The sequence below is a fragment of the Pyxicephalus adspersus genome, chromosome 12, assembly GCF_032062135.1.
Source record: "Pyxicephalus adspersus chromosome 12, UCB_Pads_2.0, whole genome shotgun sequence".
Lineage (NCBI taxonomy): Eukaryota > Metazoa > Chordata > Amphibia > Anura > Pyxicephalidae > Pyxicephalus > Pyxicephalus adspersus.
The window spans coordinates 48205384-48219124 of record NC_092869.1 but is presented as its reverse complement, the minus strand read 5'-3'; the positions used below and the strand labels follow the sequence as shown (position 1 = coordinate 48219124).

Genomic DNA, 13741 nt, shown 5'->3' with positions numbered 1-13741 from the left:
GAGCCATGGAGGGATTTGTGTATCAGGTAGGTAGGTGGGGGAGAAGCCATGGGGGGATTTCAGCAGAGGAGGAGTGGTGGGAATTATGGATAAGTCATACAAGCGGAAGTCATCTAATGTCTGTACGGGGCTTTAGTAAACTACTGGCATGAAATAGATCTGAATATTAGAATACATCCAACACTACATATGGGCACACAGAGGAAGAAGAGATCCTTGTTTCTACTTGCTAAGCCAATCAATCTCATACATTCCTAAAGGGTCCATTTATGAAATGTTTATGAAATGTTTCCACCCAAGATTCACCCAGCTTGTATTAAAAAATGTAAACATTTTTCACATTGACTTCAATTAGGAATTAACTTTCACTCATTAATCATGCAATTTTCCAATGAAATTGGGTGGATTTAGTAAAAGAATATAGGCTTCTTACTTTGCAGATTGGATTATGTCCTTGTATCATTATATATATTCATATATACCATATAAACTATCACCACATTCAGAAAGCTGATTGCAATATTTCAAGATCAATCACCTTGATAAGAGAATAGTCAATATTTCTTTCTTTGATCAGCCCCAATGTGTAAATTTTGTGTGAAAACATTTATAAAGTAAACCTCCAAAACATTTTTTTGATCTTTTGATTTCATATGGTGTGATCCGTGTCTTGATTTTCTTGTTAAAATAAAACCTGATTTGCATAAATCTTTAAATATAAAATATTTATCAAACAAGCATTTATATGAATTAAATATATCATTGAAAACTTTTAAACAGGAAGATTAAATTACAATAAACAAAAAATAAAATATAAACTAAATAGGAGATAAGAATCATTGTAATCTGCCATTGATTCAGCAATACATGAACAGCCCTTGCTCCGGTTCTAGTTATCTGTATCTAATCATAAAATATAACACAAGACAAATATCCAGCCCACCTGTGAGATTGCTCAGCGTCATACGATTCTGTATTGGGAATGTTCTGGCTTATATATGTACCAAGCTGTGACTGGCAAAGCAGTGTGGGAAATATCTCTGGTAATGCCGTATTTTGGCAAGAATAGAACCTTTTTTCGCAGTAAACTAAACAAGAACAATAAAATGCGCTCTCCTCCTTAGAAGTAAACAAGAAGAACAAAAATTGTATGTTTAAAGGGAGGAAGAAACAGAATCATGGAAATTAACAAGTGTGTGAAAAAGTCATTGGAGCATAGATATCTATAAAAAAAGAAAAATAAATAGGTATATATTGCTGCCCGTCCTTTATCAAGAACATTGCAAATCGCCGTCTTTCTAGTACTTGGCACGCTCATTGGAATGTTACCAGGCTGAATAGTAAAGTGTAAATAAAAATAACGAACAAAATAAAAGGATACAGTGCACAAAAATATTGTTTGTGAATATATTGTAAAAAGGGTGTTAGTGGCAGTGAGCGGAAGATTAAAAGGTATTAGATATATTGTATGGGGGTGTTAGGACATGAGGTCTGTACTAGATGAAAATAATGGTGCATGGGAACAGGGAAGGGTTGTGGAACTATGAGAGGCCAATAGTACAGGAACTAGTTTTAAAAGGGTCTGGGAAGTGATATCTTAAACATAAAATGTACCTGTAACCTATAACTTTATTGTAATGCCCTAATTCAGCACCAGTGCATCCCTCAGACATACCCCCAATTTAATCCCATCGTCCAATCACTTCGAGGAGACTGGTTGCACCATCCCATCACATGAGTGGCCCCAGGATTTCCGTGTGCAAAGGATGGTGTCTGGAGAGGACTGGCAGAGGGCCAGGAGCCCATCAAGCAGGACAAGGCACACTATGGAAGTCAGATAGTCCATGGTGATCCACAGATAAGCAGTACAAGAGGATCCAGCAGAGGTGAGTGCAGACACAGAGCCAAGGATCATACACGGATATCCAAGGGTTAAGATAAGCAGATTCGGGGGTCACAAGCAAAACTCGGTTTCGGCAGCAACAGGAAGTCATACATAACCACACCACAAGCAGGTTATTCAGGCCTAAAGCTACTATGGGCAACTCTTGCCTGGGAGCTGAAAATCTTTAAAGAGCCAGCAGCCAACAGCGGAGCAAGGTCATAGCCAGGAACTAATGCACTCATTGGCTGAAGCTCATACTCTAAAATCAGCCGCACACAGTGTCAATGTATGTGACGGGGATGCCAAGAGCGGGGATGCCACAACTTAAAGGAAACTGGGGATGCTGAAGAGCGGAGGACAGCCTGCCAAAGGGAGTAAACAGGACATGCTGCACCGCGTTGGGTTACAGAGCAGGATAGCTGGCCAGATATGTGTCCCCTAACATTATGTAAACACTAAATAAGCAGGGAAGCCATTCACCTATACAATGGGTCTTGCTGTACATTGACAGTTATCAGTTACTGTGCTAATAGGATAAGGCATAGGATAAGCCATAGGATAAATCAGGTTATAGGGTTAGTGTTAGAACTATACCTGAGTGTGATATGTATGTTTAATCAGATTGTTGTATTTTAAGTTTTTAACTATATACAATATACTTTGCCAGATAGCTTTACAAGCCCAGAGTAAAATGATTCTCTATAATTCCCAACAATTCATGTCCAAGCTCGACACAAACCAGGTGAATCAATCTGTAAATAACATGAAATCTAAAATCAAACCTTTCTTTTTTGAACCAAAGAATTGCATAAATGGGATTAGGTAAATGCAGTGGAAAATCCAATTAATCACCCTTAGATATGTGAATACTGAAAAGCATGCTGCAGGAAAATTGTGAAACCCAATCCAAAAATACCAGCTGCTAAGTAGAAGCAAGGGGAAATACACATTTACTCTAGCGGTAGTGTGGTAAAATATGCAAGAAAAAAACAACTAAATCTAAAACCTAATCATATACAGTGGTCATGAACAGTAATGTTTACTTCTAAGAATGCATTGATCCACAGATGAATCATGAATGAATCAGGATCACAGCCACAGAATGTGTGTGTGCTGGTGGAAGGGATGTGCAAGGCGATGTTCCCAAACACAATGATGAATTCCATGTTTTATGTTCCTTTATCTAAATGATGACTTGTGACTCCATGTGATTGTTGCTGTGATTAAGGAGGGGAATAAATTGTCCACATTTTCCATATTACCACACCAGGAGTCCTAAAATCTTCAATTCACTACCCCCACTCAGGGCTGGTACCTTTGCATAAATTGGCCTATAGTTGGACAGAAACTCTAAGCAATGCTCTTTGAAGAAAAGGTTGTTATGAGCCCAGCTGTATGGCTTTAATCCCCATTTGTTTCTAAATGTTCTACATTATTGCATATTATCCTGTTATCAAATAGTATTGTTTGCAGGTAAATGAGATTTATTGTGATCAGTTTACATCTGTGATTAGGTCAGAATGGCACATTGTACTAAGTTTTTTTGGAGGGTCAGGTTCCATTTACACCTGGCAATGACTTGACCGAGGCCTTCATTTCAACCTGGCTTCCTTGTTGATTAACCAGAACCTTCACTGACTTTCTTTTTAAGTAGACCAGTCCCCTTATTTCCACCTGACTCCCTTGCTAGTTAGCCATATGGAAATGGAGCTAAGACAGCAGGTGGTGCATGTGCCAGGTTTAAACCAAACTAAACGCTATTTAGCAAGTGAGTCCGGTGCATCTGGAGGGTATGACTAGTGAGCAAGGCAGCCAGGGAGCCCGAGCCTCCACTTGGGGTTGACTCCTTTTCTTTATGCTTGATTGGCCAGGCCAGCATGTTATAGTCTATGGGAGTTCATCTGTCCCAACATTGGCATTGGAACCTTCCATCCATGGCTGTAAAATACATAATAAACTGTTCACATACATGGTGTAGACTTTGTAGAAATCCCATCAATATCTGTCTGCTGCTAATATCAAATATCTGGACAGTTTGATCTGGATTGAAATGGGGAGGAAAAGTTGTATCCAAACATGTGAACAAAAAAGGATTACTATACTATTGATATTTATACAGCAGAGTTCATTTTAGCTATTGTAGTCCTCAGAGTGTAGTGCAGAGTGTGACTATAAGTGTGAGAGCCAATGTAATAAAATAAATATATCTAAAGTCAGCCATAATAAGAAGCTTAGCATTTCTATTGGCTACAGCATTCAGAGATACACCTGAGTTCTGAAAAGTGCAGCATTTAGAGGAGGAAGCCACTGGTCTATCAGATTTTGCCACCTAACATCCCATAGCGCTGCCTAATGTTGACCCTATACCCCTCTTCCTGATGGCTTACCAAACCCCCTTCTCAGTACCTAAACCTAAACTCCTCCTGCATCCTCCTAGCGTCAGAAGAAACACCCAGCAAAACTGACGCCTATTAGCCCCCCTCTGATAGTGGCCCTGGGCAATTAGCCTGGGGCAATCCCAATCACTTTCTTAGTGACTTTGGCCACCAGTAACAAAAGTAAAGTAAAGAGTAAATCTCCCCAATATGGGATACAGATAGCAATAAAAGCTTGATAGATGGTCTAACGAAGAAAAGACACAGAACAGAAATAAACAATATACTTTATTTTTTGCAGTAACTCTGGGGCCCAGAGTAGCCTAATTCTCATGACCCCGAGAATGAATTGAGCAAATCCTCCTTTTCATGGTATCAGTAACTTTCAGGTTTCATGACTTTTCCAGTAAAGAGAACGGTATATGTTGGTTTATGTAGCAAAGTTACCAAGAAAGGGCGGTTCATGGTAACTTTTTTAATTGGTGCAAGTAATTTTGTGATGACGGCAGCTGATGCTCCAGCAGCTTCCGCTCCCTTCTCATCCACACCTAGCACTGCTTTATGAATTGCCTGAAAATCAAGGAAACAACAAATCTACATTACATTTGTATAATGAATTTAAACAAAGGTATTGATGAGTAGAGAGATGTGAGATATATTATTGGTTGTTTAGTTTGTGTCCAATGTGGTATCCCCAGTACTATTTTTGCCTATTTAATAATAAAAATATAAATAAAGGGCCAATATACATGTATTGCCCTTTCACTTTAATTTGTTTTTTATTTGTTTTCCTTTTTCACTTCCTTTTTTATTGTTTTTGATAACGAGGGACCATTTTTCATCACAAACCACATATATATTAGTATAGCTGATTTTACAATAAACACTATCTGCTGGCTTTCTTTTTGGACTGTTGTGGCTGTAAAGCTGTCTAATCACTTCTACACACTTGGGAAGTTTCCATCTTCCCCACACCTGACAATCCCCACCTCTGTTATGTACCCCAGACTTGTATGTTCCTCCTGGATATCTGGGACTATCATGGCTAGTGTCTGGATAGAGATTATTGGGAGATCAAATACTACTTTACTGATTTCCCATGGAAAGTGTGAACCCAGAAACACTGAGCTCTGGGCACTTTAAAGCTATCAAACCCTGGTCACTTCAAAAGATCCCCGATGCCATTACCTAAGGGGCTTAGAGTTAGACTGAAATCAGATCTCACCTCAGACACCGTCAGGTTGGGGTCCCCTGTAATTCCAGAAAGATCAGCTTTGCTCGAAAAGACGTCCTTGATACCCATTTGGGATAATTCGCTCTTAAGATCGAGAGTAGTGGAAACACTAAATTTAGGGATCGATAACGTGATTTGCCTGTGAAGGAACAAAATGTTGTAGTTGAAAGGACAGAAATGTTAAGGCTTGAATTAGAATGAATTAGTCATTTACAACCTTCAGTAATCATCAAAATTTTAACATCAGTGCAGCCCTTCCTCTCAGTGATTACTTTTGTATTGTTTATTGCATTTTTCCTTCCTGTTGGGTGGGATGTTGAGTCAAAAGAAGGCTTTTATCTCTTGCCTGAGCTCAAGGAGAAAATTCAGTTGACTAACAGTACACAAACCTATCCTGATACAGTGGGGCTAACCCTTTATCATAGGTAAAAGCCCAGCTCCAGAATTTTATGTTTAACATGTAGTGCACCAGGCTTTACCGATTCTGTCTCCAACACTGTCTTCTACAGACTTTCTACAGTGTCAGAGACTTACTGCTTTGTAATCCAGAAGAAATCAGTTCTTTTGGGTTGAATGGCATCCAACATATTTCAAACCCATTTCCTGTGAGCCCAGAGTAATATAGACCTGTCCCCTGGGAGCATGTCACTGGGCTGTTCTGGATTTACAGGAGAATGTTGCATTAGACCCACCAAGATGAAGAGGAGAGTGACCTCGCATGACTGGTTGAAAGGAAGGAAATGGTAAAATGATTGGTGGAATGGCATAGTAGTTGTAGTGTGCTGCAAGTTAATCCCTTGAAAGTAAGTAATTACAGGAGTTTCATTCAAATTCTGTGTTAGCTTTTCAAAACAAACGTGCCTAAACTATACAGCACCATCAAATTAAAATGACAGATTTACAGGGATGTTGCAAATGACTTGGGATAGAAACCTATGGTTTATCAAAGTACTAGGACTTCATAATGTGCATATAAAGTATTCTAGACTTCATTGTCTTTTTAAAGGCTCTTACATTGGTCTCATGAGTTCAGCCCAAGTTTGCAGCGATATGTTCTGGAGGGCTCTTTCCACGTCCTGAAGTTTTCCTTCATCTGGCAAGATCAGGATAGCCGAGGTATTTCCTTTATACGGTACATCGACCAGTATACAGCCAATCTGTTGTATCGAGGCTAGAAGAAACTTTTCAATAATGGTCATCATTGGCACCTTAATAATTGTGTTCTCATCCACATGGAAATCCTCCTCATGTGTACGTGTTTCATCAAAAGCGTGCACCCAGGTGCCTGAGGAGAATATCAAAATTTCACATATTAGTATTCTGCAGAAATTCATAACCAATGGTTATAGATGTCGTGTATAAAGTTTATCATTCTACTTTTTTACTAGAGTTTAAATGATTTGGTTTGATGTGACACCTAATTACCCCAACGTCCCTCTTCCCCTCAAGATTTCAGTCCAACTTTATTAATTCATTTTTTAATATTGTTTTAGTAGTGAGAAACATTTTTTATTGTTACCCATGACATAACCAGGATTGAAAAATTGTAGAAGCATCTATTGGGTTAGATCCTATTGCTCTAGACATATCACCAACCCTCGAATTTCATCATCTCTACAACTGATTTATTTATCTAGGGAAACAAAGTGACACATCTGGTAATCCCAGGTATTGGAATGTGACACACTACTCCCATATGGCAATGTCTCATAGTGCTTTTACAGAGGGCAGAAAATGAGTCCTTGTAATGTGTAACTTCCAAGTCATGTCAAATGTGACTCCACCTGAGTCTGAACATGTTGTTAAACTATTAATTTGCCCCAAATGAATAAGGCAAAGTAACAAGTTAAGTTTATGGGCCTGATTTATTAAAGCTCTCCAAGGCTGGAGAGAATACACTTTCATCAGTGAAGCTAGGTGATTAGGCAAACCTGAAATGGATTTCTTCAATGTCATTTGCTATTTTCTTAGCAAATGCTTTGAATCCTGGACCAGATCCTTCCCAGGTTTGTTGGATCACCCAGCTTCACTGGTGAAAGTGTATTCTCTCCAGCCTTGGAGAGCTTTAATAAATCAGGGCCTATATCTTTTACCCAGCCATTGGGGTAACACTAAGCATATTAGCTACAAACATGACATCGGTAACACACATTTCTTTATTCTAATGGGAACTTAATGAAACGTTAGGGATTAAAACACTCCCTCGTAACCACCCAATAAAAATCTTTGCTTAATTTTAGGAATCAAGACCTTTTAGTTTGCTAGGAGTGGTCTCGTATCAAATGGGCAATGAATTACCTTAAAGTGAGCTGTAAAAGCTACAACCTAATAATTTCTTGCTTCAAACCAAAGACATAAAATACCCTTAACCTTTTTTATTTATTCTTTTAAAAAAAAAAAAAAAAAAAAAGGGTAGCTATAGAGTGAACATTTCAGCTGCTATGGCCTTGTGCAGATGTCTACAACTTACCTTTGAAGTGGATTGTGTTGACAAGGACTAAAAGTGCCTGGGGACTAATATTCTTCAGCAAATCTTTGATCTTCCCATTAGTTTTCTTCTCCACATAGCTGTTGATCTGATTTTTTGCTTCATCTTCTTTTTGAAAATCCAGAGGAATTACTTCTGACTTAAAGAATGTTTTGAGATCTTCTGAGAATTTCTCAATAAGCTTTGTGTGCTGCTCAATAAAAAGAGCATTGGCACTGCTGAGCACCAGATCTGAGTTTGGCTGATTAAGAAAGTGATGGAGCTGCTGGAAACCTTTGTTGATGTCTTCTTCTGAGATAGAAGACATATTGAAGCCAAGTGTTTCATAGATTTGAGCCTGTGTCTGTCCCTTGGCACCAACAGAGAGCATGCTGAATAGCAGAGAGACGCTCAATGGAGAGAAGAATATATTATCCTTGGGATATTTCCCAGCCAGGTGAGTGTAGAATGAGTAGGCAAATTTTATATTCCCTGGGACAATCTTCTGGAGAGGTGATGTCTCCTTAACGTGGTCATCAGCATTTTTATCGTGATGTTCTTCACTTTTGTGACCAAAGGCCACCGCACAAAGCAAAGCTTGGCTCAAGAACACAAACACAAAGATCCTCATTGTTCTGAAACATATGGATTAACGTGCATTTTATTATAGAGACATATGAGGGGTAAGAAATCAACGGGAACATACTCTTTATACATAAGTTGAAGATGATCTAGACTTGTTTGAAACATCACTGTAGGCTTAACCACCTGAGCGTTACACTGATGTCTAGATTTCTGTACCAAAAGCGTTACAGGTTTTCATGAAATTTTTTAAAATTGTAGACCTGTAACTTACAGAAATATGTCCGAATAGGGGTCGCCGGCCGGCATCTTACCGGTCCCGATGGTATAGGAGACGGCACCCGACGCTGGAGAGGGAGATCGAGGCTGGAGGACGGCCCGGGAACACGGACCCGACGCTGGAACACGGACCCGACTCTGGATGAGCACAGCGGGACCAGGTAAGTGAGATTTTAATATAGTCGGAAAAGTACGGGGTTATCGATAGTTGCAAATATTTTTTGCACGAAAAAGTACGGGGTTAGCGGTTGGGAGGTTAAATCAATGCCAGACTCAGGGCAGAGCAGGGAGCATAGCGAACACAAAATCTAAGTCTATATTCCAGCACTGGAGACTAGAAACTCTCTCCCTAACCCCAAGTCATAGACCTTATATATGGCGCATGAATCAGGTACCAGGAATGAGGTTGTGAGTAATGGGCCCACCAATGGTTTATATGCTTTACGCATTTTGTGCAAAACTCAAATTGGGTTCAGCGAAGCCTGAATGTTCACTAAACCCAGAACCCTTGGTGGATTCTCCCATCATTAGCTACGGCATGTCATTATGGGAAAGTAGGGGAGACAATGACATCTTTACCTAGAAGAAGTAGGTTTTATATGACTTCAGCAGCAAGGAAGCTAATTACTCCTCCTTGTCTCTCATTCTCAGATCTTAATCTGGTAATGTCCATCTAGTCCTCACATTTTCATATTATTGCCACACAGTGCAGCATTGCCTTGCAGAGCAGCAGACTTTATTTGTCTGCCACAGTTCATTGGCACTTACAGGTCCCATCCTATAAATGAACAGTGAAAAAGAATCAGCTGATTGATGAGCCAATTTTATCTATGATACAGAGCTGATTTAGGCAACAATTATCACACTCACTAAAGCAAAAGAAAACACAGTATGATCAATAAAATCATTAGTTTATATCCAATATTAAACCAAATGTTACCCAAAATACAAAGAGTCTGTATGTATCATTCCACATCTAACTAACAAATACATATCCCGAACATTTCTGTAGTGTGTCGGAATGACCAATATTTACATTTTGTATTGAATCAGTGATTCGTGTATTGTTGAGTCATCTAAGGATTTGCATGCTGATCCGTTTATATATTTGGTCAATGACGTCACCTAGGATTCTTGGGTTTGGTCCAGGCCAAATTTAATGAACGTTTGCTGGGACTAATGAACCTCGAACAAGCAGGATTTGAGTTGAACCCATGTCTATTAATAAGTTGCAATAGTGTTTTAGAATTGTTTTTGCAGAATTATGTAATGGGAAAGCTAAACTGCAGATAGTTATAAAGTACAAGGAATCCCATAATCAATTATATAAATTGCAAATACATACACGAAGTAATATCAATGGCCAAGACTTTCTCTACTAGAGAATGTTTCAGTGAATGTCAGATTCACCGTGTTATAATTAGACCCCATAAACATACAGTAGAACTGTTCTGCCCAGGCAAATCTGCAGCGACCTGAAGTTTATGAAAACCTCTCTGTGTAAGTACAACCTCAGCTCTATAGCCTGCATCAAGGCAAAATATTTCTGATTCTCTAAAGCATCTAAAGCATTTTTAAATGACGGAACCCTTGAAAAAACTTTTATGTCTTAGGGAGCCCCCTATAATTACTATATCCTAAAATGACTATATATTACTATGAAAAATCATTGGTGTCATTGACCTGAGAAGCACAAATTACATATGGATCAAGAAACCCTCAGCAACATTTGGAGAAACCCTAAGGTCCACAGAATCCTGGGTGATAAACATGGCTGTATAGTGTTCTATTTTATTTTGGAGAGGGTATCTTTATATATTTATAATATATATATTGTACAAAAATATCAATAACATCTAATAATAAAAACATTCCAAGTAGGCATTAATCCTTCGTGACTCACCTGCGGCACCTAAAGATCTCCAGAATATGCAGTCTGTGTCCTATATTTATATAGGACCCAATATATATACCCAACCCACGACTTGGGAAATCAGAAAATCACAAATACTGCTATCAAACAACCTCCTGACTGTAAGTTCATAGAACAAAAAGTAAACAACGTTGCAAAATAACTCTTGGAATACTATGCTTAATGTGGTTTAATGGTTATTTTGCTGTGTAAACAAGTTATATCCACAGTATATTTCTCAATTTTCTATGTTTAATTATTTACAACAAAACTCCCAAGCCAACGTTTTTCCATCCATGCCTTCCATGCTTTGCATAAGTTTGCAAAATAACAAATGCTGAATGGTAGAAATTTAACTCGAATCTACTACGGGATTAAACCCCAAATGTCATCCCTAATAATGAGTCCCCAGAATAGCAGAGTGAGAGGGTTACATGGTGTACTTTAAATCCAGATCTTTGTGGGTCCTTTCTTTTTGGGTCCTCCTTTAGGGTGGGGAACCATTTTTTAGGTTTGTAATTGCTGCCTGTGTATCCAATTTTAGTTTGATTTCTTTGTGGTCATGGGAGTCAATGCAAATGCACACGTGCATACAGACAGAAATGAATATTCTTCTTTTTTATTATTTTGGGAAAACGTTGCATTCTTTTTCAGGTTATCTTATTTGAACCTAAAGCAATAAGGCTCATTTCCTATGCACCCTATGAGACGGAGTGGTTGAATTAATAGAGAACTTGGGATCACTCTTACACCTGCACAATTCTAGATGGTGGGGAGAAGGAGATGGCACATCAGTATGTTGATAGTAATGACATCCAGTGATGACCGGTCATGCGGCAATTACACCCTTGCTGCTTTTATAATACGTAGAGTAGCTTTATGTGAGCTGAATGGGCAGCCAGCCATGCCACCAATGTTGTTTCTTGTGTGTCTGTGTTTGCAGTTTGTGTGTAATACTGTGCTCAAAATATAAAGGGGTGATGATGAAATGGGGTGGGCTGCTCTGCACTGGGATCCATATCTTTGTGACCCCTGCATTTGGTAGGTTACATACACCTGAGCCCTGCACTTTGTATATTACATACTCCAGACCCCAGCACTCTATGGGTCTGTTTATCAAAGCTCTCCAAAACTGATGAAGATAGATCATCATGGGAGAACCAGGGTGATCCACCAGCAGAATACAGCTTACCCATAGGAATAAATGGAGTCACAGCACGTATGAATTTAAGGAAAAGAGTGGCTTTGCTGGAAAGTCTGTGGCATTGGTTTGGGTTGCACATTAAAGTTGAGGGGAACAAAGACAAACAAAGTATGTGAGCTGGAGCGGGGCACAAAAAAGTTCACTCGTTCTTCAGCAATTTCAGTGTATTTTCTATGTAATTCACAACATACTTTTTGATTTTTTCCCTTTTTTTACACATTAATACAACATACCTTTTCATATGTTTGAAAAACTAAAATATTACTTGAAAATCGGTTTACCCAAACTAATCATTTGGAAAAAGCTGTGAACTGGAATTGACCAAAAAGAAGTATATTGGACCGGAAATTCACCCATTACTAGCTAGATTTGGAATGGCGACCACAGAAGCGTGGTAGCATGTGTGTGTATGTGTGTGTGTGTGGTGAGGGATGGGGGCAGGGGTCTGTACCCTTGCACTCCTAAAACAAGCCAGCAATGGGTGCTCTCATCTTTGGATGTTTGTATACTGTACTTCTAAAACTGAACATCTGAACTTATTTAAGTCCCTTAAGCAATGGAACAGGTTCCCTAAAGACCTAAAAGTTATTCCAGGGGTTACCCCATGATAAAAAGGTAAAAAAAACACTGATTTACATCATCTATGAGAAAGGCAGATTGGTGGATTTTTCCAGGTTCCTTGTAAATCATTAATCACCAATAATCTGTAATTTATACATTACACAATTGCAAACATTTTTTTTATTGCAAAACATGTTACATGCTCACAGCTTTACATCTGACACTATGAGCCAATTTATTCTCAACCCTATCCCGAAGAAACCCTCACTGGACCCCTCCATACCTTCTAGCTACGTCCTATCTCCTTTCTCCCATATGTCTCCAAACTTCTTGAACGCCTTGTCCACAAAAGCCTCACCCATTACCTGAGCACCAACTCTCTCCTTGACCCCTTCCAGTCTGGTGAGCTGCCCATTCCACAGAAACATCCCTTACTAAAGTGTCCAATGTCCTCATCAGAGCTAAGTCCCAAGGCAACTCTTCACTCCTCCTTCTCCTTTCCTCTGTTATCTCCCCCTTCTAATACAAATCATGGCTCCATTGGTATCAGTGACACTGCTCTCTCTTGGTTTGCTTCCTATCTGTCTGACCGCTGTATGCTGATAACACTCAAATCTATCTGTCCCTCCTGACTTGTCCCCCTCAGCGCCTATTAGCCAGCTCGTCATGGATGTCTGACAGAGTTCTGAAACATTTCTCATCATCATCCGCCCCTCAAATTCCAAATCTCCCCCTGACATATCTAACTGTTATAACACTTTTATTCGGCCCTCCCCTCAGGCACATATTCTTGGTGTCACCCTCGATTCTGCCCTCTCATTTACCCCCCATATTCAGAACATATACCCCCACTCTTTTCCTTAAATTCACAACATCTTCAAAATCTGCCCCTACCTGTCCCCAGAAACCCCCAAACTCCTTGTACACGCTCTTATCATCTCTTGTCTGGACTACTGTAACCTCCTCCTCGCTGGTATCCCATTAACCCGACTCTCTCCTCTACAATCATCCTTCCCACCTACCTACCCCATACACAGCCTTCCCACCTGCCTACCCTATACACAACCTTCCCACCTACCTACCTACCCACACACAGCCTTCCCACCTACCTACCCACACACACCCTTCTACCGACTTACCCCATACACAGCCTTCCCACCTATCTACCTCATACACAACCTTCCCACCTATCTACCCCATACACAGCCTTCCCACCTACCTACCCACACACACCCTTCTACC

The 13741-nt window shown here is 39.6% G+C and overlaps 2 protein-coding genes across 2 annotated transcripts in view; both read right to left on the bottom strand.

Moving 5' to 3' along the window:
- LOC140342123 (serpin A12-like) overlaps window positions 1-1026 on the bottom strand; it is a 7719-nt gene extending 6693 nt beyond the window's left edge. The window contains exon 1 of the mRNA XM_072428190.1: window positions 944-1026. The gene's annotated coding sequence lies outside the window, so the exon portion shown is untranslated. The remainder of the gene's footprint in view (window positions 1-943) is intronic.
- A 3505-nt stretch (window positions 1027-4531) lies between these two features.
- LOC140342110 (alpha-1-antitrypsin-like protein CM55-MS) lies at window positions 4532-10866 on the bottom strand. Its single transcript, XM_072428164.1, has 5 exons — window positions 10726-10866; window positions 7965-8596; window positions 6509-6779; window positions 5486-5633; window positions 4532-4830 (listed from the first exon to the last, which is right to left on the bottom strand). Exons 2-5 carry the CDS (start codon window positions 8590-8592, stop codon window positions 4636-4638), a joined length of 1242 nt encoding a protein of 413 aa, XP_072284265.1. The 5' UTR covers window positions 8593-8596; window positions 10726-10866; the 3' UTR covers window positions 4532-4635.
- Between the last annotated feature and the right edge of the window lie 2875 nt (window positions 10867-13741).

Bases quoted from the DNA above. Each gene is read 5' to 3' on its own strand.
- LOC140342110 (XM_072428164.1), bottom strand. From the start codon at position 8,592: ATGAGGATCTTTGTGTTTGTGTTCTTGAGCCAAGCTTTGCTTTGTGCG. The intron at 6,780-7,964 runs GTAAGTTGTAGA...TATTCTCCTCAG, and splicing joins CAACACAATCCACTTCAAAG to GCACCTGGGTGCACGCTTTT. The intron at 4,831-5,485 runs GTGAGATCTGAT...CTTGATTTTCAG, and splicing joins CCAACCTGACGGTGTCTGAG to GCAATTCATAAAGCAGTGCT.